The sequence below is a fragment of the Oreochromis niloticus genome, linkage group LG15, assembly GCF_001858045.2.
Source record: "Oreochromis niloticus isolate F11D_XX linkage group LG15, O_niloticus_UMD_NMBU, whole genome shotgun sequence".
In the NCBI taxonomy this organism is placed as follows: Eukaryota; Metazoa; Chordata; class Actinopteri; order Cichliformes; family Cichlidae; genus Oreochromis; species Oreochromis niloticus.
The window spans coordinates 7,486,439-7,510,993 of NC_031980.2; the positions used below are offsets into that span (position 1 = coordinate 7,486,439).

Genomic DNA, 24,555 nt, shown 5'->3' on the forward strand with positions numbered 1-24,555 from the left:
CACTTAAGCACAAATTGAGTGGGCTTGCACAAAAAATATCATTTTGATATTGGGCTGAAAGATTCTGTGAGACATTGATATGACAAAAAAAAAAATCTTTTATTATTATAATGTGCTGACATTTATTCCTGGCCAATAAAATATTATTAATAATGACAACATCAACAATAAATAGAAAGGGACAGTAGCATGTGTCCATTTTCATAAAACTCATAAGACCATTACAGTTAAAATAGGTGATTGTGCTGTTAAAATTGATTAATGTGGAAGCAGAAATGTTCCACAGAACCAGTTTGTCTGACTGTTCACAGCTTTAGATTAATATCATCATAATCTAAATATGATTTTTAGCTAGCCTCTGCATGGTAAGTAATATACTTCTGCATGCTAAATAAAACTAAATAAGGGTAGAGCTTCACTTTAAAATACTTACTAGCATGTGTTGTAAAGTAGAGGCTAATATCCGATGAATTTATTGGCAAGGTCATGTTATCAGCTTATATTAGCTGTGTGACAATCTGTCGGAAGTGACATTGTAAAAGATGACACATAACATTTTAAAAAAGAGAGAGTAAAAGGGAAGAGAAACACCCTTCAACCATGCTATGAGATTTGACATTGCAAGGTTTGTCCACCAGAGGGCAGAATACCAGAGGCTGTTATGAACACGTAATCTGAGCGGCCCGATAGTGTGTGTGAGTGGAAAACAGCAAATAAGTAACGACACATAGCAAATGTTAGGGTCTGCTTATGTTTTTGGAGTCTGAAAGGAAAAAAATCGGAACATCAAGGAGTATTTAGATCACCAAATACGGCATTAGTTTTAAAAATCCTGTCTCAGGCAGGCTCTACTTTAAAGTATATGCTGTGCCGATGGTCAGTTGTGATTGTGGTGTAGCTATTTTGGCTTTTTATTTTATTTTTTTTGAAAGATGGTGCTGATGCTTTGTGACATTTTAAACGGCTTCTGATTTCTCCTTTATGTTTTCTAACTCGGGCCATTTGATTTCTTTTTCTTCAGATATCCCCAGACATGAAATTCCCTTCAGACATTCTCCTTCTCCCTCTTTAGCAAACCCAATTCAGGCTGTGTCACATTGCGCATTGCTACACTGATTGAAATCTGCATGTTCCAGCTGTTCCTATTCGGTCTTTGGGTATTCTGTGCGCATACAAAAAGGCCACAGTGTATGCATAGATTTATTCAATACCCTGACATCCTTGTCCTTCAGTGTAATGGAAAATATGGCTGTGGACAATGCTCCCTCTCTCTTTTTTTTCCTTTCTTTTTTTTGCAGTGGTATTTTGTAGAAACATATACTTTAATGTTTTCTATTCAATTACATTGATTTAGGAACCCGCTGCATGAATCAGTTTGATACCCCTGGGATCAGGATTGAATGTAGCAGAAAATGAAACGAATTGATCTTTGTTTTTGGGTGCTTTTATTCAAATTTTACATTAGAAACACATAGTCAGAGGTGCTGCCTGGCCAATTCCAGGACAAGCTTCTTATTATTTCCTTTTATTTCACAAACACTCGTCATCATCCCTGCTAAATCATTGTTGAAATGCTTGTCTTTCCTGATGATATGGATTTGTTTTAGTGCTGTCTGTTCCACTGTCTGAAAGAAATATGCATAATTAAAGAGCTCATAATGTTTATTGTGTTTTTGTTTATCTTGTAGATTGACAATGAGGAGTATGGTGAAGCCCTGTCTCTTGCTCAGGCGTACAATTTGGACTCTGACCTCGTCTACCAGAGACAGTGGCGGAAGAGTACCGTCAGCATAGCCTCAATACAAGATTATCTGGTAAGACATCAGTCAAAGGAGACACGTACATGTCAGGAAATGAGGAGGAGAGATGAAGGATTTCTGGTGTTAATCACGGTATATTTTGTTGGTTGGCAAGGGGGGGAAAAATTCAGTGTATTTATGTGAATGAGTGGGAGAGGCGCACACTTAAGTGCAGCACAAGTCCCCTTACTCTATTTCACGCATCATTTTTGCCAATTTATAGCAAATTTTTTTACCCTCCCATCCCATTTCTGTATCGTATTTTATCCCATCATTTCTTCTGAACTCATTCCATCTTCTTCTGTTTCCTGCATCCCACCTAGAGCAAGATCCGCAAGCGCTCATGGGTGCTGCATGAGTGTGTGGAGCGCGTCCCGGAGAATGTTGATGCAGCTAAAGAGCTGCTGCAGTACGGCCTGAAGGGAACCGACCTTGAAGCCCTGATAGCCATAGGAAAAGGGGAAGATGGGGGCAGGTATAAAAGCTTCTTCTCTTCCCTCACCATAGACTTTCTCTGCTTGTTTCATTTTGTTTATCCGCGCTTCTTTTTTCTGTCATTTCTTTGCCGTCTCCCAGGTTCATCATGCCAGGCGACGTCGACCTCGATGACCTCCCTTACGAAGACATCCTTTCAGATGAGCAGGAGCTGGAGATGAAGAGGGAGAGGGAGAACAAGAAGAGACGAGAGCTGCTGGCCAAAGTTGACTTCAGCAGGTACACAGCCAGTCAGACTGCCGCTTGTTTAATCAAACAGCAGATGGACACATAATTGTCAGGGCAGACCAGAAATGCTGGCAGTTTTCCGAATACAGAATGTAAGAGAGGGTTCATTTAAACCTCCAGCTAAACTGGTAGTTTAGAGTCGAGCATGGCTGGCAAGCATGTCTCTTGTTTTAGTATCTAAGTTACTAAAGGTAATTACAATCTTTTTATTTTATAGTGTGATACTGTTTTTTGACTAAACCATTGGGAGTTTTTGAGATTATTTTTCTACTGATCTTTGAAGACAAGGAGCTAAAACACCAGCTTTGTTCTTAGAAGCATTTTCTGGGTGGGTGGACTCATCTCTCTAGAGAGGAACCTGATGCTGACCTGTGTGAGTCACCTTGTGTGCAGGTTGTTACTTACTTTTTCTAAAGATTAAATTAAGTCGTTATTATTCCCTGTATCAGTTAAAATATTAACTGTACTTCAAATGCTTGTGGGGAAAAATTGAGAAATTGTGATTTCAGTATTTAAGGTGTAGACCAGGAAACTGGGAGGAGGATGAATGGGTTAGAGTGCTGCCAAATTTATCACTGATTGTTTGACTGGGTTTCACACCAGAGAGGGGATCATGAAGGCAGGGATGTTAATGAGTTTGAGGAAAAGAGAGGGAGAGAAAGCGAGACAGAGAAAAAGCACTGGTGGAGATTAGTGGGTAATCTGCTGGAGGTAATTTATGCTTTTGTTTTCAAGTGCCCAGGGAAAGACTAATGAAAAAGCCTTTAGTGATCACTAATCACCTCTCATAACACACATGCAAACAAATTTACTCATCCATGTATCATGAAACACTCTTAAGCTGAATTACACACAACTACTGAAGTGACCAGCCACAAAAAGGATGCGCTGGGTGCATGGGCTAAAGCGCTTGATGCACATTTAAATTCATATCCGTTCTATGTTTTTGCAAGCAGGCTTTGTGCAGGCGCACATTTCAATCTTCAGTAGCTGGATCGGGCTTTTTCTTTTGTTCTTACAGTAAGCAGTGAGCCTCCTGACGGCTTTTAAATGAGGAAGAGCCCAAGCGTTGTAATGTTAATCCTTTGTAATAGCTGCCCTTCACGTCGCTGTTCAATTTTTTTTCTTCCCCATTTGGTCATCTATATCTTACTGTATAATAAAACTGTTGTGCTTTATTGGAGAACTGCATTCCACTGTAGCTAAAGAAAAGATGGAGGATAAGAAAGAGGACCGAAGAGGTAATAAAAAAAATCGATAATGTACAAACATTAAAAAAAAACATTACATTAAATCCTCGGTGAATAAACTTCTTTAAATATGCCAGTTTTTCTCCTTTATCTGTCTTTGATTCAGAATGTCTGCCAGGCAGCTCACACACGTGCCCCCAGAATGTGTTTTTGTGTGAGTGTGTGCACACATTCGGGTTCCCCCACTAATGGATCTACCCGTGTTGCCTTGAGGCCTGCGGCCGAGGCCTGAGACAGATAATAATTCTCTTAATTTCTTTTTAACTACACCACCATTACAGAAATGGCTCAGTATCGATCACAGCTGCTTCACAGTAGTACTGCGTCTGTGCTTATTTTGTGTGGGTGACACGCGTGTGTAGATAAGGACTGTATTTAACTAATGTGACTCAGAGTGCATCTTTAATCCCACAGCGTTTGGGTTTTGCCTTTTATTTGTTTGATTTTTGTGTGTGTGTTCGTGTATGCTTGAAAGACATAATCAACAAAGATTTTTTCTATCTTGTGTCAATACAATAAATTAAAATGTCATCACTTTTAAAGAGGAAAAAATGACTTTTCTTTGTCAATGTTATTGATCGCTATGTAGAATTCTTATTCAGGAATGACTTTTTCAATAATCAGCCTCAAACGCTCTCAACTCCCTTTTGCTGTCCTATATAACATTAGTTTCTGAGTTCTTGCGGGTCAGGAATATCTAGAAAAGAAACAAAAAACATCTCAAGGATCTTCTTGGCTTATCGTCACTTGACAGTGTGGACTGGTCTAAAACAATTTCATCATAGTCATGGAGCACTGGAGCAGCACTTTGTCTTGAAACTACATATTCAAGTGTATGTGGGCGTTTGGCCAACAAATCTACATTTGATTGTGGATTTGGAGCCTTCCTTGGGATGTCCTGTGGAGGAACTTCAGATGTATGGGATATCTGGCTTCTCCTCGTGGGCTATATGGTCCCTGTACAACCGTAGTGAGAGCTTAGTTCACGTTGACAGTGAAAAATCCAACTTGTTACTAGTGGATGCTGAAATCCACCAGGGCTTCCCTTTGTCACCAACTCTGTACATAACTTTTATGGACCTTTTTATATTTTGCAGTATCCAAGAAATGGGCGTGTCAGGTGGTGTCAGGTTTGTGTTTGCGCTTTTAAAGACAATGTGGTTCTATGGGCTTAATAAGCTATTGGACTGAGTATACAGTGGCTGGAATAGAATTAGCATCTCCAAGTAGGACACCATGGTTCTTGGCTCACTTTGCGTTGCGTCTTGCTGTCCCAAGTGGAGGAGTCTTGGGGCTTTGTTCATAAGCGAGGGAAGAGTGGAGGGGGGAAATTGAATGATGGATTGGTGTGCCATCAACAGTGATGCAGATTTTGTACTGGTCTGTTGTGGTGAAGAGAAAACTGAGTGTGAAAGTGAAGCTCTCAATTACGTAATAAATCCGTTCCTACCTTCACCTTGGTCACAAGGTCTGAGTAGTGACCAAAAGAATGAGATTGCGTATAGAAGCAACAGAAATGAACTTTCATTAAAGGATTTCTTGGCTTAGCCTCAGAGGGAGGGGTGAGGAACTTGCTCATTCAGGAGGGACTGAGTAGAACCAATACTCCACATCCAAAGTATTCAGTAGAGGTGTTTCAGGCTGATTAGGAAGGCTCCTGAATGCTCCTTAGAAGAAGATGGTTGGACTTACTAGCTATGTAGTTGTTTAATGAGCCAAGCTGTCCCCAGTGAGCAACATCTGCACCAGGATGTTGCTCACTGAAAAAAGTAATTAAAGGTTGATGTGTCACATCATACCAGATTATGGGAGTTGGTAAGGAGCACAATAAGCTTGTTTGGTTGGTGCAAATGATTAAAAACTGTAAATAATCCCTTTTAATTGTGCAGCATATTACTTAGATTTATAAGAAATTATTTTGCGGACCCCTTGGCCTCGGGTCGCTGACCCCTTGGAGTCCCCAGACTCCGTTTTGAGAGACAGCACTATTTTAAAAAGTCAAAAGATGTTTCTCTCTCAGTACCCACAGTTTTTTCCCCTTAAAACCAAATGAAACAATGGATATTAATATACTTCTCCAGCCCCTCTTGTTATTACTAGCTGTCTCTTGTTGGCAGTGTGTTGCATTTGCCAAAATGCATTCAGTTATCCTGAAATGTAGTGTCTGCCAAGGGCCATTATAACGGCTACTCACACTTTACTCATACAACAAGATAGATAATACTGCAGTTGTATCTGTGTGTGTGTATGAGAGAGGGGAGGAAATTGTGTGAAGAGAGTAGTGTCTCCTGCAAGGTGTTTATGTTCTTATCAGGTCAGAGTCAGACCTCAGTCAGAAGTCTAATTTTCTCATTTGTTCCAGCTTTGGACTGTGCTTGTGTCTGTGTGGAAGGCTGTTTATGCTTTTATTGTAGCATTTAGATCTATAAAATATATGTGTGCGCATAGATCTTGAAGCAGTTAGTCTCTTTACCTTAGTTTACCACTAATTTAGCAGCTATTTATTATAAGGGCACTCTATTAAAAACACATAAAAATCTTTATAAAGGCTCATGCACTGTGCTGCCTTTTTAGTGTATAGCCAGGTGGGTCCATTTGTATGTATAACAGTGTATTACAGCACACCCTGTTTATGCTGTATCTCAGTGGAATTCAGCTGTAAGATTAGCAATTTAAAAGCAAGAGATGTCGACCTGAATCAAACATTCAGCCATGTCTCAGCCATATTGGTGGCTGTTTCTGCAATACTGCTCTAGCACAATGGTGTTGTTTAAAATTTTTATCAATGACCTTAACGTCTTAAACTGGACATTATATTCTGTATTTAGTATTATTATTATTATTATTGTTATTATTATTTAGAAAGTGATACATTTTATTTAAAGATATATACATAAAGTCTGTATAGTTAGCGTTTTACAGTACTGACATCGCCATGCTTACAGCTTCTTAAAGCTTCTACCAGGCCTATGGAGTCCTTTGTATTTCTATACATGCATGTACAGCATAATGGTTCCTACTCAGTGGTCATGTTTTTTGGGTCACACTGATCATTTCTCATCCTCCAAACATGGTGGGTGGAGCTTATTCCAAAGAGCTGGATTTTTGGTTTCATCTGACCACACCACCTTCTCCCAAGCCTTCTCTGAATCATTTAGATGTTCACTGGCGAACTTAAGAAGAGCCGGGGGACCTTGTGGGTGCTGTAGTATTTCAGTACATTGGTGACTGTGGTCCCGACTGCTTTCAGGTCATTAACAAACTCCTCCTGTATAGTTTTGGGTTGATCCCCCACCTTTCTCATCGTCTTGGTCTTGCATGGAGCTCCAGACCGAGGGTGATTGATATTCATTTTATATTACTTCCATTTCCAGTTAATCACTTTTCAGCATTTGGTCATTTTTTAAAAAAAATCTTATTTTCATAATGAAATAAATTAATCATTTTACAATGCCCCCCCAAACTGCAGTAACTTGGATGATCTTCTATCTCTTAAGCAACTCTGAAAATAAAGTGTTCTGCTCCTCATATCCATCTTTACCTGATATACTTTACCTCACCAAATAAAAGCAGGTGCAACAGATTTGTATAAGAAAAAAACAAATGCCAGGTACTTGCATCATTTCCCAGCATGTTTAGGATGTCACCAGTTCTAAACATTCTGGAAAAGGTTCAATGTCAGCAGCAGGACATTGACCAATTTCTCTTTTTGATTTGTCGCCATAATTGCTCTTGTAATTGCTTCAGTCTTTTTTACTGTTCACAGAGGCTCAATTCAGGCTGCTGTCTTGTGGCTGGCTCTGAGCTTTGGATAACATTAGCTTTAGCCAATTTTCCTTTTATTAACATCTTCAAACTGGGCGTATTCATCTGGGTGAAGGTGATTTAAGTGTTTCATTAGGTTTGTTGTTACGAATGTTTTCATGATAGTTCCCTTACGGTTTATGGGCTGTGGATGTCTAATCCTTTGACATGATTTTTTTTTTTTTTTTGGCATAACATTGGTTAAATACTATTCAAAGATGAGCAGAGACCTGCTGGAGTGCCAGTGTCTCAGTAGTGTTGTATATGTGTTGTGTATATATAGAAAACATTAAACGATAACAGATCCAAAAGATATCAAGTAGCTACCGAGACATTTTACTTTAAATAATATCTACTTGCTCAATAAAGAAAACAAAGATGCCCAGAGGATCAGTAATATCTTTAGAACATGCTATATCACTTATAGCATGGCTAACAGTACATTTTGACACATTCTGTATTATTGCATGTCATTTAATAAACTATGTCAGAGTAATAGAAGAGCTTTGTCAGAACTCCTCTCAACCAAATTAAGTTACAGAGATATCCTGTCACCTCTTTTTAGATTTCAGAGCCTTTCTTGGAAGTTATCATTAAGCCATCATTCAAAACCTCAAGAGGAGAGCAGATGGCTAAAATTGCTTTCTAACATCTCATCTCTCCTCCTTCCCTCGCTTGCCACCACTCTCCTTCCTCCATCTCCACTTTTCTTACATTGCTCTGAAGAAACGAAGCACAGCAGTAATTACCACTAGTACTAGCACTAAGCCGGCGCTCTTTGATGTGCCAGAGTGTGTGTTGAGCCAGTGTTAATCTCTGTTAGTCTGTGTAGAGGACCCCGATAAGACCCGATAGCGCACTCTGTAATGAGGGATTTGGGATTAAGACAGCGGTGGAGAGGTCAACTCCCCTGTGGTCACATCGCAGTTGATCCAGGTCAAGTTTATAAGAGGGGTTGCACCCTGCTTCACCTGGTTGGATTGTTTCTTTGTGAATTGAACTTGGAGGGTGTGTGAGCATGTGGTTAAAAAAATGTTTTATTTTACCTTATGTGTGAACCGAGGGGGTCTATCTGACCACTCCTAGTATTTTTCAGCCATGCAGTTTCTTTCTTTTGGTTGTACCTTGAGTGATTGAGTTTTAGGTAGATCCTATATAGCACAGTGCCTTGGTGTTTGTGGCCATCCCCTTTATTTATGGTTGTGATTAAATGACATTGAAAATGGATTTGGTTCTCACTGGGCAATCGCTCACCTCATTGACGGCTTGCATCCTATACATAACACCTGAATGAGTGGCTCTTGTGGTCATAAGGAGTTGATTTGTTGCTGTTGGAAAATGATTAGGTTTAGAGGGCATGGTATGGTATTGTAGTCACCAGTCCCAGGCCTTATTATATAGGTCCCTGTGGGCTTACTGTGTAAGGTCAATTTACAGTTAATTTAAAGCAAAGGTGTGAGTTAGTGCAGACGACACACTGGGCTTGGCGTTTGATTTGATTGCAGTTAATTTCTGTAGTCAAAGTCATTGTGTTGGAGGTCTCATGTCAATTGTGTTAAATTGTTTGTGCTGGTATGGTGCTGATTTGCGTGTTTAAATATGATTGCATGCTTAGGCTGACTCTGGAGCAGAAGGAACTGTGTCGGAGCAGACTGAAGCTTCTCTCCTACCTGGACCGGCTCGCCACATACGAGGTAACAACAATCAGCCCTTTGACTTAATGAACTCTCCACATTTTCCCAAGTAAATGGATTTCATTAGGACTGCAACTAACAACAGTTATCCTTATCAATAAATTTGCTGTTTACTTTTTCAGCCTATCGAGTAATTAACTTGATGCATGTTTGAAGACTAAAGAGAATCTCAGTAAATATTCACTTTGGGAGAGCTGGACCCAGTGAACTTATTCAACTGTTGCTTAATATTCTTTTGTTTAGCTGGTGCATAATATTCTCCCGAACAAGAAACTCATTAATTAAATTTCCAATATTCAGCCCCAACAATTTTAATTTTATTTACACGTAATGAAGAAATTAAGTAAATTGAGGCTCTGCGGATCAACAATGCAATATCATCTTCCTAGAATATTTAAATGCGATGCAAAAAAACATTAATTGAAAAAAGTCTGTTTTTTTCCATCATATTTAAAACTACTGCAAGCAGTGACTTAACAGATTTTGGTAACTAAACTCAGGAGAGACTTCAGAGGAAAGAGATTGCATTTGAGGAACCATTAATTACTATTACATTTATGTTAAAGTAGAGGTTATTTAATGAATCTAATATTAATGAAGAAAAAACTTTGTTTTCATTGTAGTCTTTATTTCATAGTTGTTTTCCTACTGGCAAACTAATGCGTTCGACTTTAATGTGCAGTCCGTTCAATGCTAATAGGCTTTTCTCATCTGCCATTTTTTTTTTAATTGAAATTATGTCCATGACAGACATTTTAAGTATGTGAAGAATTTATAGTTGATCTGGTAAAAAGCTAGCACTGACACTGAGAAGTATTATTTTAACTTCACTACTAATAGGCCTACAATATCTCTGCTTCAGTGCTACATAGATGGATAGATACGTGCTTAAAGCAGACACTTGCAACTACTTAAAACTGTGGATTTCAGATTCACAGTGAGTAATGTTAACATGCAGACCCTTATCACGGATGAACAGGGCCCTACTCGCTCCCATACAGGAGAGATGAGATTTTATCCTTCTAGATATTTGACTCAGACAGAATGACGTTTCTCTCTTCATTCGGACATTGTCATGGTAACTGCAGTACTCGTCAGATTCCTTTTGCCCCGATACATTTTCTCTGGCTGTCTATGAATATGATATTAGCGTTTTTATCATCCCGACTTGGGCTGGCTCCGTCTGCATAGGACCCCATTCAAAAGCTATCCATCAGACACACACATGCCTCACACACTCTTCTGCACAAAGACACTCACACACACACATGCTCTGGCATAATGGATGCTACAGAGATTTTATAACCACAAATACACATAAATCCCTCTTTCCAGGACAACAAATGGTCCATCCTGACATATGCTCACACACACACACACATGCACACATTTAGATGACTCCAACTAAAAGGACAAGACAGCTGTAAGCCACAAAAATTAAATAGCATCTCTGTTGGCTTTGCTTTAGTGCCTTCATTTGCAGTCACATCTTCTACTTGCACTTTCCCTCGCATCTTTACTCTGAATTCCTTTCCAGTCATAACATTTATTCTGGAAAGATAACCCTCTGACTCACAAATTTCTTTTCATGAACTGTAGATGTATGCGTGTGTGTGTGTGTGTGTGTGTGTGTGTGTGTGTGTGTGTGTGTGTATCTCTCTCTGAGTATTTTCTCTTTCTTTCTCTCTTGCTTTCTACTTTCCAGGAAATACTTGGCGGCCCTCATGCAGCGGAGGAGAAATACGATGCAGAGTTCTTCAAGAAGTTCCGAAGTCAAAACATTGTTTTGTCAGCAAGAAACTACGCCAGGGTAACCTTGGCCTCACACTCCCACAGAATGTCTCACTAATTATCTCTGTGCATCTTTTTATTTTAACTGTATGTGTCTTTGTTTGGAGCTAGGGATGTGATTGATTCTCTACTTTAGAGAATTCAGTTAGGTCATTTAGACACACACGAGGGTAAAATCGAGGCACCAATTGGCATTAAGCGTTTTCTAACATACATTTTTTTGGCCACAGGAGAGCAACGTGCAGGCTCTTGACATTCTTTTCACATATCACGGAGCAGAACTCCTCCAACATCGACTACCTATTCTTGACAACTTTCCGGAAACCACCTCTCCACATGAGTACACCACCTTGCTGCCGGAAGCCTGGTAAGAGGTGCACAAATACGCACTTACAAGAAGGTCCATGTCTGTTTACTTTATAAATGCAGACATAAATGGTTTACCAAGCGCTGCACACTTGCATTATAGATGGGAAAAACTCATTGAGATGGTGTGATTTATTTGTCCTGCAAGAGTAAATGGAGGAAACGACTAAAAAAGTAGAAGCCTTTCTGTGTTATCTTTTGCCGAGACTCTGAGAGAACCAAATGAAACGACTCATTGAAAAATAATGTTTACTCGGAAAGCTAGAACATTCATTTGAAGCTTGGTGTGGTTCAAAGCGATATGAGCTTCATAACCAAATATCTGCAAAACAAATATAATCTGTAGGCAGGGACAAGATTTTTGGTACCTGAAATGCACCAAAAATCCCTGTGATGTCTGAATTGTATTGAAGAGTCATGTTTGTGCAAGTTTTGCATGCAGGTAAATAGTCTGCGTAAAGAGCAAAGGTAGGATTTCATGTTTACTGAAGGAATAAACGTGTCTTGCATGGGAGTGCCTTGCTTTGCATGTAACAATATTTACGTAGCTTTTGTGTTGTGTGCTAAAGTGGCATCCATGGACGACAGGGCTCAAGGTTTCCCAGGAGAAGAGTGGATTATAACAATATGCTCAGTCTGTGGTTTAATTTTCTTGTTGCTGATGAGACACGAGTTGCTGTTTCCCAAACCGCTGAAGCGAAGGTGTTGAAGTAATCCAAATGTATTCTTTAGTCCCCTTTTACAACAATTCACACTCTCGATATAGAAACTGCATTGTTTACAAAGAAAAAAGAAAAGTATACCGCCACTGGGACTCGCACCCTTTCTAATGCCAGAGAATCCACAGTCACACCTTTGTAGAATGCAAGAGTCGCACATCCCTTTACATTTTAAATTAAAATGACCTAAAACTGGAATCGCACCTCAGTCAGAGCGTGCACTCAAGAGTCTTTCTCACATTCTCACAGTGGGAATCTTTTTGCCGTCATTAAAAAGCACACACGTACACAGGTGTATTCTGTCACTGCACACGTGTACGCACAGCACCGCAGCTAACGGGCTGGCAGAGACAGCAATGAAATAAGAGGAGAGAGACTTAATTGCTACTTCTAAATTTACATTCAAACAAAGCCGAACACCTTCAAATGATACGATACTTGCTTGAACAAATGCAATTGTCTGTTATTACAGTGTTATTCCCCCTGGTTTTCACTCTGCACTGCCTGTTTTGTATTTTTTGGCTTTGGGCTTGGAGAAATGCTGAATAGGAGCGAGGAGTGATGGAGGGTTGTTTTGGAGGGAAGAAATCATTCCTCACCTCTTTATGGTTCACTAATAGCAGTGACTGGATTTACTGATGGGCGCAGCCAGTCATTCGGCGTGCCTTTTTCCTTAAATCGTAACTCGTTTTTCTATTTAATCCTCGATACTTCATTTTAGCTTCTCTGAAAATCTTACAACCCTGCATCTAAAAAAGTATGATGATAAAAGGTAAATGTACAAGTGTGCAAATTGTCCAAACCATATGTGTAATTGAGTATAAAGGCGTAAGAATGAAAATCATTATTTTTTTTTTATATGTATGGTATATTTGAGTCATTCTGATTCAAGCAACTGTCCAAAAAGTTGCTACAGGATTAACAAACAAAAAAAGCTGGAAAATTGTCTAATCCTTAAAAAGGAAAAACACCTGGTGGAGCATTTAGCAACTCATTAGCTCAGTTGTCAACAAATTAGCAAGAAGAAGAGGCAAAATCGTTCAGAAAAAAAGGTGGGTGTTGGGGTTCACCCCACTTTTTGGAAGATTACATGGTCAGATAGTTCAGCAGTTCAAAGAGATCATATTCTTTGGTTTCAAATTGAAAGGAATTTGGGGATTTCATCATCTATGTATGTCTTATCATTAAACGATCAAGAGACACCAGAAAAAGACAAGGCTGAAAACCAATTTTGCCATCACCTTTGGGCTCTCGGGTGCCCCTACATTAAAAATGGACCTGCTTTTTGTGGTAAAAAGAACTGCACAGACTCAGAAACACTTCCAGAAACCACTTGCCCGCTGCATCCAAAAAAAAGGTTCAAAGTCAGCCATGCAAAGACCATATGCAATATATTTTCAAGTGCTGATCTTAAGCTCATCTAATATTAACAAAGGTGGATTTTTGTTTTTGAAAATAATCCAAAACCTTCCAGCTTGCCCATGTGATGGTTTGCAACTGGGGGAAACCTACACATCCCCGAGGGACATGGTTAATGCTAATCAATAAAGTTTTGGAGAAAAGTTTCAGTGAAAGTCTTGCTTATTTCAGCAAGATGATACCAGACAGCATCCAGCATATAATCCAGCTGTAGCAGAATGAATCTGCGCACTGCCTGCAGCCCAAACCTGTCACAAAGTGAAATTTTGATATGAAAAAGAACCAAGGAAAATAAATTTTGAGCAGCCAAACACAGTGTTAAAGGAATCTGATGCAACGCTGCTGTAAACATGGTCCTGTCCCACCCTTTTTGAAACTGGCATTACATTCAAAATGAGCATATCATTTGTAGAAACAGGATTTTACAGATATATTCTCTCTGCCACTGCTTTATAAAGAAACATGTATTTGGGGGTGGCAAATTCATCAACTTAAAAAAAAAAACCCCTACAGAAATAGATATAATTGTTCATGTAGTTTCCACGTACGCACACAAACAGGCACACTACAACACAGCTCCCTTTTTATTAGCCACGACTGAGTTTGTATGGAGGTCAGGCGCTTGTGGCTCTGCAGTGAGCATCCATCATGGCTCTGCCGCTGTGGGGCAGTTTCCTATTTTCCCCAGCTTGTGAGCACCAAATGCTGCTCCAACAGCGCTCGCTCCCACACTGCAGCAGACGGAGCCAGCTCAAGCCATCTGTTTGGTGCTTACTCCCTATATACTGAACTTGCTTCACTGGAAAGGGGTGGGGTAATACTCTCCTGTAATATTGATTAGGTCTGTGAGGGGACCTGTAGACTTGGAGAATACTGCATGTATTTTTTTTTTTAAAGGAGTCTTTGCCTGTAGCTTCAAAGGGTCATCTCTGTGGAAACCAGAAATAAACTCCAGCTCCAGGTTTGCTCTGCATCTGCTGTTTTCAATCCTGCTCCCCTGCCTCTCCGATGCGAAGTAGATCAGGGATGCAGGCACAGAATAATTCATTCCTCCTATCGATATCTGGCCGCTCACGCCGATATTTACTTTCCACTCTCTAACTAGGCTGTCTTTAATGAGGAAAGAGCACCTGGGAGTTAGGGAATGTCATTTAAAAAAAAACCAACAGTGAATGAGGCTGATTTTATGCTTCTCGATCTCTGTTATCCTAGTGTTGAAGTTCCAAGCTTAATCAATGAACTGGTGCTGGAGTGTTGGTGAAAAACCCTCCTGCTTTGGAGTGTTGACATAAATCACAGCTGCTGCTTGCTTCTTATGTATTTTGTGATTGGACAGAATTTATGACCGTGCTAAAAACTGCTGCAGCGTGTGTGTGCGCTCGGCCTTTAACTGCACCAAAGCTGTAGATGATTTGTAGCCCACGCTATCTCCTTGAGTTTTACAGCCACAGTACATATTTTTCTGTCCACAAACAAATAGATAACAAGAAGCCATGCATTAATCCTAGAAAAAAGAAACAAACCCCCAAACAAAACTGCTTTTGTTCACCCCGGCGTCTTAGCATTCGTGTCGTTACGGTGTTTGTGTCCAAGCATCGGAGTCCTGTCAACGCTGACACGTGAAGCTACAGAGTCATTCTTCACTTTGGCTTTCTTTTTTTTTACGTGTCCCCTATTTATCTTCCTTAGACCTGTCACACTCAAGGAGACCAGGAAGAAGTAAAGCTTGGGACCAACGTGGCGTTTAGAAAATAAAAATCCCCGCTATTTACAACCGAGGCACGATTCAGACTCTCTTCAGAAGTTCTTTGACTTGTTTATTGTTGTGATTTTGTTTTTTTGCCTCCTCCCATTTCTTTTTCTTATTATACTCTGCTCTTTCCATTTCCCATATGTTGCTTGCTCTCTAGTTTTGCTGTAGTTTATGGCCATGTTTACTTTGAGACAGTAAATGCCTTTGCTGATTTATAAGGTCCCCATTATGCCTGGGTGGGTAGATGTCGCGTGTTGCGGTTTATTGGTATTGGTGTGCTTTTTCCTAAAAACTGACCCCTCTCTCTTGCTGTCTTTCTCCTTCTGTCCTCTCGTATATCTTGCTTTTTTCATTTTCTTTCATTTACAGTCTGGATGACAGAGGTGAGCTGGTGTTGATTCCGTGGGACGAGCAGAGACACAGAGAGATGGACTGGTGTGAGGCAGAGGAGTGCAGGTAAACAGGTTACATCACCCCTGAGGCGAATGTACTGCATTCTAGCTCTGTGCATAAAGTATTATTAAAGCCAACAGTTAAACAAATGTGACGTAACGCTTCATAATTAACTCAGCCCATACCCGGGATAACAAAGCCCCTCGCAGTGTAGAATTGTTAAAATTCATGCTCCAAACAGGCCAGATGCTTGTGCTGGCATCATTTTGTGAAACAAAACATGACATCCTATTATCCAAATGTTAAACACAGCCATAACCAACTAATACCAAATCTTGTTGCACTGCCAATTTATGCCATTTGCCTGCTTCTGTAGGGAGGCCAGGCTTCATTTACAATTTTATTTTTTATTTTTTTTGTTGCTCGTCTGTGGGGAGTCATAACAGCAGTTGCATACTGTTGTATATTTGGCCAGGAATTACAGGATGAATGTTTGATAATGTGATTGGAGCAACATTCCTGGCGACTAGGTTTAAGGCAGTGTTTCTTTTTTTCTTTTTCTTGTAGCTATGTTATATCTGTGCTCTTCCAGCTTCTGTTTCCCTCCTTATCTCTCTCCCCTCTCTTTGCTCAACTCCTTTACCGTTGAGTCAGGTGATATTCTGTGTTTTTCTTATCAAAAATCCTACTATGTTAAACTGTCTTTAAATACTAATATTTGGGCATCTCTCCCCGTGCATCTCGTTCACAAATGTGTTACTTTCATTTAAAAAAAAAAAAAGGAAGAAAAAAAAGAAGCAAACAAACAAGTAATTTCCTAAAGCAGCGGGGCACTGTAGGTAGTAGATAAATCGTCCATTTTTAGGGGAACATTTTCAGCAGAGGATCAGTTCCTTTTGTGATTATTCACAGCAGCACGATCCTCTCTGTGCTATGTTTTTGGGCAACAAAATAGGCTTATGGCACAGGAGTAAGGCTATGGCTTTTGGCTCAACAAAAAAAGAATTGTATCAGTGCATTGTTTTAATCTGTTTGTAAGATTCTTTTTTTTCTTTTGATAAACACATAACTATGAATTATCGCCAAAATAAAAGACCTTTTTCTCTCATTAACTGTTCCCGCTCTAGCGGACTAGCTAAAAATCATTAAAGGAATAAAGTGCACATGCAAGGAAACACCACTCTTCATCCATGTCTTTTTCTTTTTAAGAGCGGTGCTGGAGCAGAATTTGTTTGACGATGACAGTTTCCTGTATGACGAAGCCCCAGACCTGCTGAGATTCCGCACAGCCACGCCCTCCATAGAGCTGCTTACTGATTGGTACATTAGCAGAGCCCAGGATATCGACTCCTGCTCCAGACAGGTACAAACATTCTGCGTATCAGCTTGTAGCTTACAGTCAGTCACTATATGTTTATGTTTTACTATGCAGAAGTCTTGAGCCACCCCTCATTTCTTTCACATTTTTCTAGGGAATTTGGCAAAACCAGAGTTTTAACAATTCTAATGAGCTTGAAAGTCAATATTTGGTATTCTTACCAATTTTTCTTCAGCATAGCCTGCACTGCCTTCAGCAAGCTTTCTTATAAGTAGTCTACAGGAATAGTTTCCCAGGCTTCTTGAACATTCAAAAATCTTCTTTGGATGTTGGCTGCCTTTTGTTCTCTGTGGAGATGATCCCACACTTCTTCAGTAATGTTGAGGTCTGAGCTCTGGGGAGGCCAATCAATGACTGTTAATGTTCCTTTTTATGTTTTTCTATCCACATATGCTTTACGGGATTGGGAGTGTATTTGTGTTCATTGTCATGCTGAAAAATGAATCCATTGCTAATGCTTTCTAGATGGTATTGTATGGTGGAACAAAAGGAAAATCTGATGGTAGCTAACTCCATCATTTGAGAAGATCTCCAACACCACTGGTTGAAATGCAGCGCCAAACAATGATAGAGAAGAATTTCAAGAATTTCTTACTTTGACCTGGAAGCAAAATGTAATGAAATGACGTGTGATTCAAGACTTTTGCACAGTACTCTAGGTAACACTGCGCTGTAATGGTGCAAGTCATCGGGCAGTTCTCTGCTGTTCACTATGTCATGTCTCTCCTCGTGTATATGCCGATTTAGGGTGCCACTCTAAACAACTGCTTGCTGGGTAATCAAAAACTGTAGCAGTGATTGAGCTAGGGTGCAGAGTAAGAAGCATTAAAAAAAAGTCCTTTCTGCAGCTATTTTGATTTTCATGTGATTAAAAAAGTGCAAGCATGGGTGCTATCTAAGTAGCTATTGCATCTTACCCTTCCTATGACAGCAGAATTTTTTACCTGACCTTGCAGACTGTAATAGCAATAAATGTTTTCCTGCTGACCTCTCGTGGCCTTACAAAGCCTTTATTTGTAATCTCAACCTTAACCCTCAAGCATCCAAGCTGTTTTAGAGACTAAAATGATCAGGTGACCTTGCAACTTATAATTAGTTTGTTCGTCCCTTATTACCGATGCAAATCATTTCCAACTGGTCGTAGTTCTTCTGTTAGGGGAAACCTTTTACGTAGACTGGTAACGTTCCTTCTGCTCGATTGGATCTTACAGCTGGGGAGCAGCAGAAAGGAATTAATAGACATCTGGCTATTGAAAAGACAATTGTTTTCGCACACTTCTTTTAGATGATGAGGGCAGAAAAATATGACAAGCTGGGATTCAGCCTGCAGAGGGGATGTTGCCAGTCTCCATCAGTCAAGGTCACTTTGATCTGATCTGTGACAGTTATTATCATATTTGCCATATGGACTTCTAATGAAGAGAAACCGAAGCTTATGTCATCCGGGTTCTGATGCTGTACGTGAAAAATAAGACTTGATAGGACTTGTTTAGTGGAGTAATGGGACGTAAACGCTATAGCGGCCCGATCTCTCCACCCACACTATCCACGCTGCAGCTCCGTCCCCTCTTTACCTCCATCAGAGTGATGGATCAAGGTTGTCACAGCACTCTCTTTGTCTTTGTGAAAGGACTAACTAGGGTGCAGTCATATCTTTCCCCTTCATTTCTCCGTTTTATCCCTTCCACTTGCTGTAAAGAGGCTGGCGAAATAGAGATTTTGGGGTCCATTGCTCATTTTTGAAGACAACTGGGGAATCGCGCCTTTCATCATCCACTCAAGAGAGAAGGAAAGGGAGCAATTCGAGTGCATGTGTAAAAGGAGGCCTTTGTTAGTCTCAAGGAATCACACCAATTCCCTCTTTCATTCTCTCCCTTGTTCGTTTTAATTAGACCTCATCTTCATTTGCTCTATCACATCTTACTCCAGGAGTCTCTTTGGACTGTCCTGAACTCTCACGTCTCTGGTTATTTCACACATTTTGTTTTTTCTTCACATGAGCAGCAGTGACACAGAAATACATCAGAAAATCTCTGCTGCCATTTGCTGAGCGCCCCCCCACCACAGCCACCCCTTCTCCCTGCCCTTTTTTACGTTTCGTCTCGTTTGTTCTCTCTTATTGGCACCCTCCTCCCATTCATCATCTGGCCCTGTTTATGCTTGGGAGAGCGTTTTAATGGAGTAAAATGGGGCTTGATTAAAAGGAGCCACATCAGAGGAAACTGGAGTGTTCTAAACCAGTCACAAAGTGGCAGGAGGCGAGACACTGATGGGAAGATTGACAAGATGACTCAGAGAGAGACACGAGCTAGGACAAGCAGAGAATGGAAGTGCAGCCGAAAGAGGAGATAAATGCTGGGCCGATGCAACAGCCCTTGTTAGGTTAGTGTATTACAAACACAGAAAGAGGAGAGGGCAGCACAGATAGGTGTGGAGATAAAAAGGGAAAGCAATCTCATGGAAAGAGCTGTCTGTGGGGAAGAAAATCACCAGTTATAAGGGGGTAAAAGGGTAGGAATAAAGGATATTAAAAACAAGTGGTTGTTGTGCTGGCAACGAAATGGCACAAAATGAGAGGGTGGCTTTGAAAACAAGACAGAGCGCGGGGAGGCTGGCATACAGAAAAGGCAAAGGGGCAGGCTGGGAGTTCAAATGGAGGCCAGTGTGGTGACTGTTACTTCGAAGAGGTGGGAGGGAAGGGAACAGGATTAAAAGTGAGCAGAGCTGATGAGAAAATGTAAAAATTCCGTTTGAAAGAAAGGAGTGTGATAGGACGAGGGTGAGAGACAAAGAAGCATCAAATTGAGTTGGAATATTACAGTGAAGAGTGGAATCTGCCGTTGTGGCGAGAGGGGGAGAGCACAAAGAGAGAGGGTCGTGTTACAGAAAGACGAGGGAAGGGGATGGAGATGAGGTCGTAATTAAAAAGTGTGAGATTTCAACATCTGAATTGTCTGTGGTTAGCTGGGGAATCTATCTCTGGAGAGCAGGGAGGAGTGGAAAGAACAAGGAGGATCTTCACTCACAGTTAGATCAATAGACTTCCCCCTTTCGTTGTATCTAATTGCTCAGGCTCTGAGTCAAGGTGATTTGGGTTTTGGGTTGGATGTGTGTGTGTTTGTGGGGATACTTTTTGCAAATGAAGACATGCAATTATTTATTCGACAATAAGTAATGTGTGTTGAGATAAGCTGAAGACAACAAGATTGCATTGATTGTATGTGTGTGTGTGTGTGTGTGTGTGTGTGTGTGTGTGTGTGTGTGTGTGTGTGTGTGTGTGCCCGTGGGCACTTGTGCCTTTGTGTAGGAAAGATGCAGCAAGGACGCGTGCGCTGTCTCTAAAAGGTGTAGAAAAAGCAATCATCACCACAGGACCCAGCAGCATCTGCTATTGATTGGCTAACATCCACAGGTGGCCGAGCATCAATTGGCTGGGCGTATTGCCGGCATATAGCTGGTTGCATATTGATTGGTTGCTCTTCTGGATGGAATTGTATCGATTAGGAGCAGCAGGAAGCCCAAAAGCTCAATGTTTTATTGCGGAAGGACTAATGATTGGATATTAGTAATGACTGACAGCTATTATTTGCTTTTGGATTGGACGGGATATTGTTTTTTCCACGTCCCAGTCCAGTTATCTCGGCAACAATTTTTATTGAACGAACATTGCTGTAAACAGGCTTTTTATTTACCTTCTGCCCAAGTGTCTTGGTTAAGAAGTTGGGTTAGTGTGTGTGTGTGTGTGTGTGTGTGTGTGTGTGTGTGTGTGTGTGTGTGTGTTTGTATACACAGTTTGGCCCATAAGTATTCAAACGATAATGACTTTTGTAGTTTTGTTTCTGTACACCAACACAACGGATGTTAATTGAGCAATCCATAAGTGATTGAAGTGCAGATTTTTAGCTTCAATTCAAGGAGTTTAACACACGTTCATCAATAGAAGCACAGAGGCTTTAAAACAAGGCGAAAACCACTGGTTGCACCGAAGAAGAGGAAATCCAGGTTAGACTCTGTAAGAGAACATCTAAAAGAGCCTGCACAGTCCTGGAACACATTCTTTGGGCGTGTGAAACCAAGATTAGCTTGATTTCATTTCTATAGATGCCCCTAGAGTCTTCTCATCTAACTCACAAGATGAAACTATTAAACTGTTCCATAAATTACATAACATGCTCTCTGTTGACACATTTTATTGCCATTCAAGTTGCGGAGCCAGCAGTCTGAGCAGACAGGGGCTACCAGTGTGCTCTCCAGCCAGGTGAGAGATGTAATCTCAATAGCATGTGTTGGGATCTCCTCCCAGTAGGACATACCTACTCCAAGTCAGATGCCTGAACCACCTCCACTGGCTCCTTTTGATGCGAAGGAGTCTCCAGCAACCTATTCAACCTGTTCCTGTGAGAGGGTGGTGTGGCCCCAAAGTATACGTGGCAAATTTTTCGTCACTGTTGACAATTATGCTGTTGGTGGTTTATGAACGTGTTTCTTTTGTTAAACAATGAAAGTGCTGATATGCTCTTTATCATGTAAGCTAAAGGCCTGAGACAACAGATCTTTGTACAGCTGGCTGGAAATTCGTTCGTTCTTTCTCCCACGTTGCCAAAACGGCAGCCACTGAGTGTACAGTGCATTGTTTCACACTCGACTGTTTGACCTTCATCAGGTCTTTTATCACAACACCATCTGTGTACTTGTGATGCACAGTGTGAATGAATGTATGCACTGAAAATATTATGGAAGTGTGAAAGTACCCCAGTAACAGCTTGTTTAATATCTCACTAACAGTGCTCTTTCCTTAAAACGTCCAAGTATAGGAGACACTAAGGAGTTAGTGAAAGTGTGATGTTGACCACTGATCTTGTCTTTTTTGTTTCTTCAATGTACTTTTAAGTAGAATTCATGTAGTCAGCCTCCTCTAACCTGTTTTCAAGCGTGTTTTTCATTTGGTTTTCTTTGTTTCTTGTCTCAGGTGGACTGCGCCCTGTCGCTGGTGCGTCTTGGGAAGGAGCGGGAAATCCCCGGGCTGGAGCGCTTATGCGATGACTTGGTCACCATGGAAACACTTGTGTATGAGACATCATGTGAACTGGGTCTGACTCTTAAAGATTTGCAGCAGCTCAGCGACATTGACAAACTCCGCCTGCTCATGAAAAACGTACGTGACTTAATTTTCCACCTGCTTAACTGCACACTGGGAAAGGTTGACCCCCACCACAGAAACTGTTATACTTTTAGCTGCACAAAAACATGTATGCACAGCAGGTCTGGTAACTGAAAAGCTCACTCTGTACAAAAACTGGAAGATAAAATACCAGTAAAAAGTTTGGACGCATGGGGTACGTGTGTCCAAACTTTTTACTGTTTCTAATTGTCTTTGTTTTTATCTTTATTATAATGAATGTCATTCATTTCATAATTTCTTCCTTTATTTATCCTTTTCGAATACAAATAATTTATTTATTTTTTTCTCAGTTGACAAACGTTGTTTTCCTCACGCAACGCTGTTAAATTGCGTTTCCCAGCCCGCTTGCTTTGTTTCACAGCCTGTGTGGGTGTTCATTGTCTGAACAAATAGAAAGCTTGCCTCCCATTTCCCTGCCATTACATTTCTTCATACAGTTCCACTTTATAGTTACTTTATTGTCCTTGATTGTTGCTTAAAAGAACATAATTTATGCTAATTGCAACTGGAATAGGCAACAAACAGAAAAGTTTAAAAGACTAATTGAACGGCAGCCTCCAAGTAAATTAGTTCCTTTTCATTCCTGAAATCACTCATATTTGATGATACGAGCTTCCAGCAACATGAGAGCTATGAAAGCTATTCTATATAGCAGGTACTACAGTTACAGGTCCCCTTGGAGTACATAATATGAGCTGTCCTCTAAATTGTAGCTAATAACTGCCAGCTTTAGCCTATGAGGACCATTGCCAGTAGTATCTGCCACACAGGCAGGCAGCCAGCAAATGTTGTTGACTGCACTAACACATGCTGTTTGACTGGTACTCCCTCTGGACGCTGTGTGTGTGTACGTACGTATGTGTGTGTGTGTGTGGTTGTGTGTGTTTGAGTGTTTACCAAACTCGCCTAGATTAAATCTCCCTCTTTGCCTGCGTCTGATGTCTTTCTTTATCAGAGAGACAGTACAGCAAAGCAAAAATGTTGCGCGTGGGTGTGCAAGTTTGCATTTAGCATCCAAGTATTTTTTATTTATTTATTTATTTTTTTGAATCTCATTTTTCCTGCTGATGCTCTCTTATCTGTATATCCTGAGTCAGAGCTGTCGCAAGGTGGGTGCAAGGCCTTGCACGAACTTGACATGCATCTGCTCAAATCACAGCACAGCCCACATACTGCAGCTATTATGGTTCAAGTTCAGGCTTAATTGCACGGCACAATTTCATGTAAATGTGGTTTGAAGTACTTTGCAATTTTCTAACAAACATTCAAAAACAGAGAAAAAAATATTCAACTAACTTTCCTTGATGTTCCAAACGCGCGCGCGCACACAGACACACACACACACACACACACACACACACACACACACACACACACGCGCGCATGTCTTGCGTTCTTATCTGTAACACAGCACCATCATGCAGACATCCCATCATTCCCAAATTCATTCTGCAACTTGATAAAAAATATAATAAGAACATAACTTCTAAGAACAGGACTAAATAGAGTCCTTCTTGTATTGGGATCACAACGGTCTCAGTATTATTGTCTTGGTTAAAAGTTTAAACTTTTGGACTACATTCACTTTTAACCCTTAATTTGCCAGAAGAAGCAAAGACTCGCTTTCTGGGGATATGAGGTGAATCATGGTAGCAGAAAGTATTCACAAGATAATGCTGTCTGAACATGGACAGAAAAAAAATCAGCTGTGTCAAGATTTTACAATGTGCACAAATGCTTCCTGAAAGATCTGGAATGATTTCATTCATTTTACAGCCAAATGTAAAAACTAAAGTACATTAGCAATGTATAAATCTTGGTCAATGAAGGGTTAAACTTTGTCTTCATTTTGATATCGACTACCACCCAGAAAGACACATTAAGACAAAGTAAAACCACCTTTAGTAGTAGTTGTGTCTCCTGGACCACTTTACGTAATGATGATACTCACACTTATACACACACACATACACACACACACACTCATAGTCACAAGCTGAGAACAATACCAACCATGCTGTTGTGGCTTGTAACAAGGAGCACTGCAGCAGATGGTACGACCCCCACAGAGCCTTGATCTCAACATCTTGGATTCAGTCTGGATGCCATAAAGAGACGGAGGCATTCGAGATGGCATAAATCCACTGAAGAACTGTGGCAAGTTCTTCAAGGTGATTAGAACAGTTTACCTGCCAAATCCCTTCAAAAAATAAATAAATAAAATGAGTATCAGTGCCTTTTAAAGGCAAAGGGTGGCTGCATCAAATGCGTATTTGATTTTTTT

At 40.5% G+C, this 24,555-nt stretch overlaps 1 protein-coding gene across 2 annotated transcripts in view; it reads left to right on the forward strand.

Moving 5' to 3' along the window:
• nbas (NBAS subunit of NRZ tethering complex) overlaps window positions 1-24,555 on the forward strand; it is a 177,545-nt gene that overhangs the window by 25,286 nt on the left and 127,704 nt on the right. For both annotated transcript variants that reach the window (XM_005449591.4, XM_005449592.3), the window contains 9 exons: window positions 1,689-1,814; window positions 2,123-2,274; window positions 2,376-2,513; window positions 9,192-9,270; window positions 10,976-11,080; window positions 11,292-11,428; window positions 15,688-15,774; window positions 16,921-17,074; window positions 22,059-22,244. In XM_005449591.4, the coding sequence (XP_005449648.1) occupies window positions 1,689-1,814; window positions 2,123-2,274; window positions 2,376-2,513; window positions 9,192-9,270; window positions 10,976-11,080; window positions 11,292-11,428; window positions 15,688-15,774; window positions 16,921-17,074; window positions 22,059-22,244 (1,164 nt within the window). The remainder of the gene's footprint in view (window positions 1-1,688; window positions 1,815-2,122; window positions 2,275-2,375; window positions 2,514-9,191; window positions 9,271-10,975; window positions 11,081-11,291; window positions 11,429-15,687; window positions 15,775-16,920; window positions 17,075-22,058; window positions 22,245-24,555) is intronic.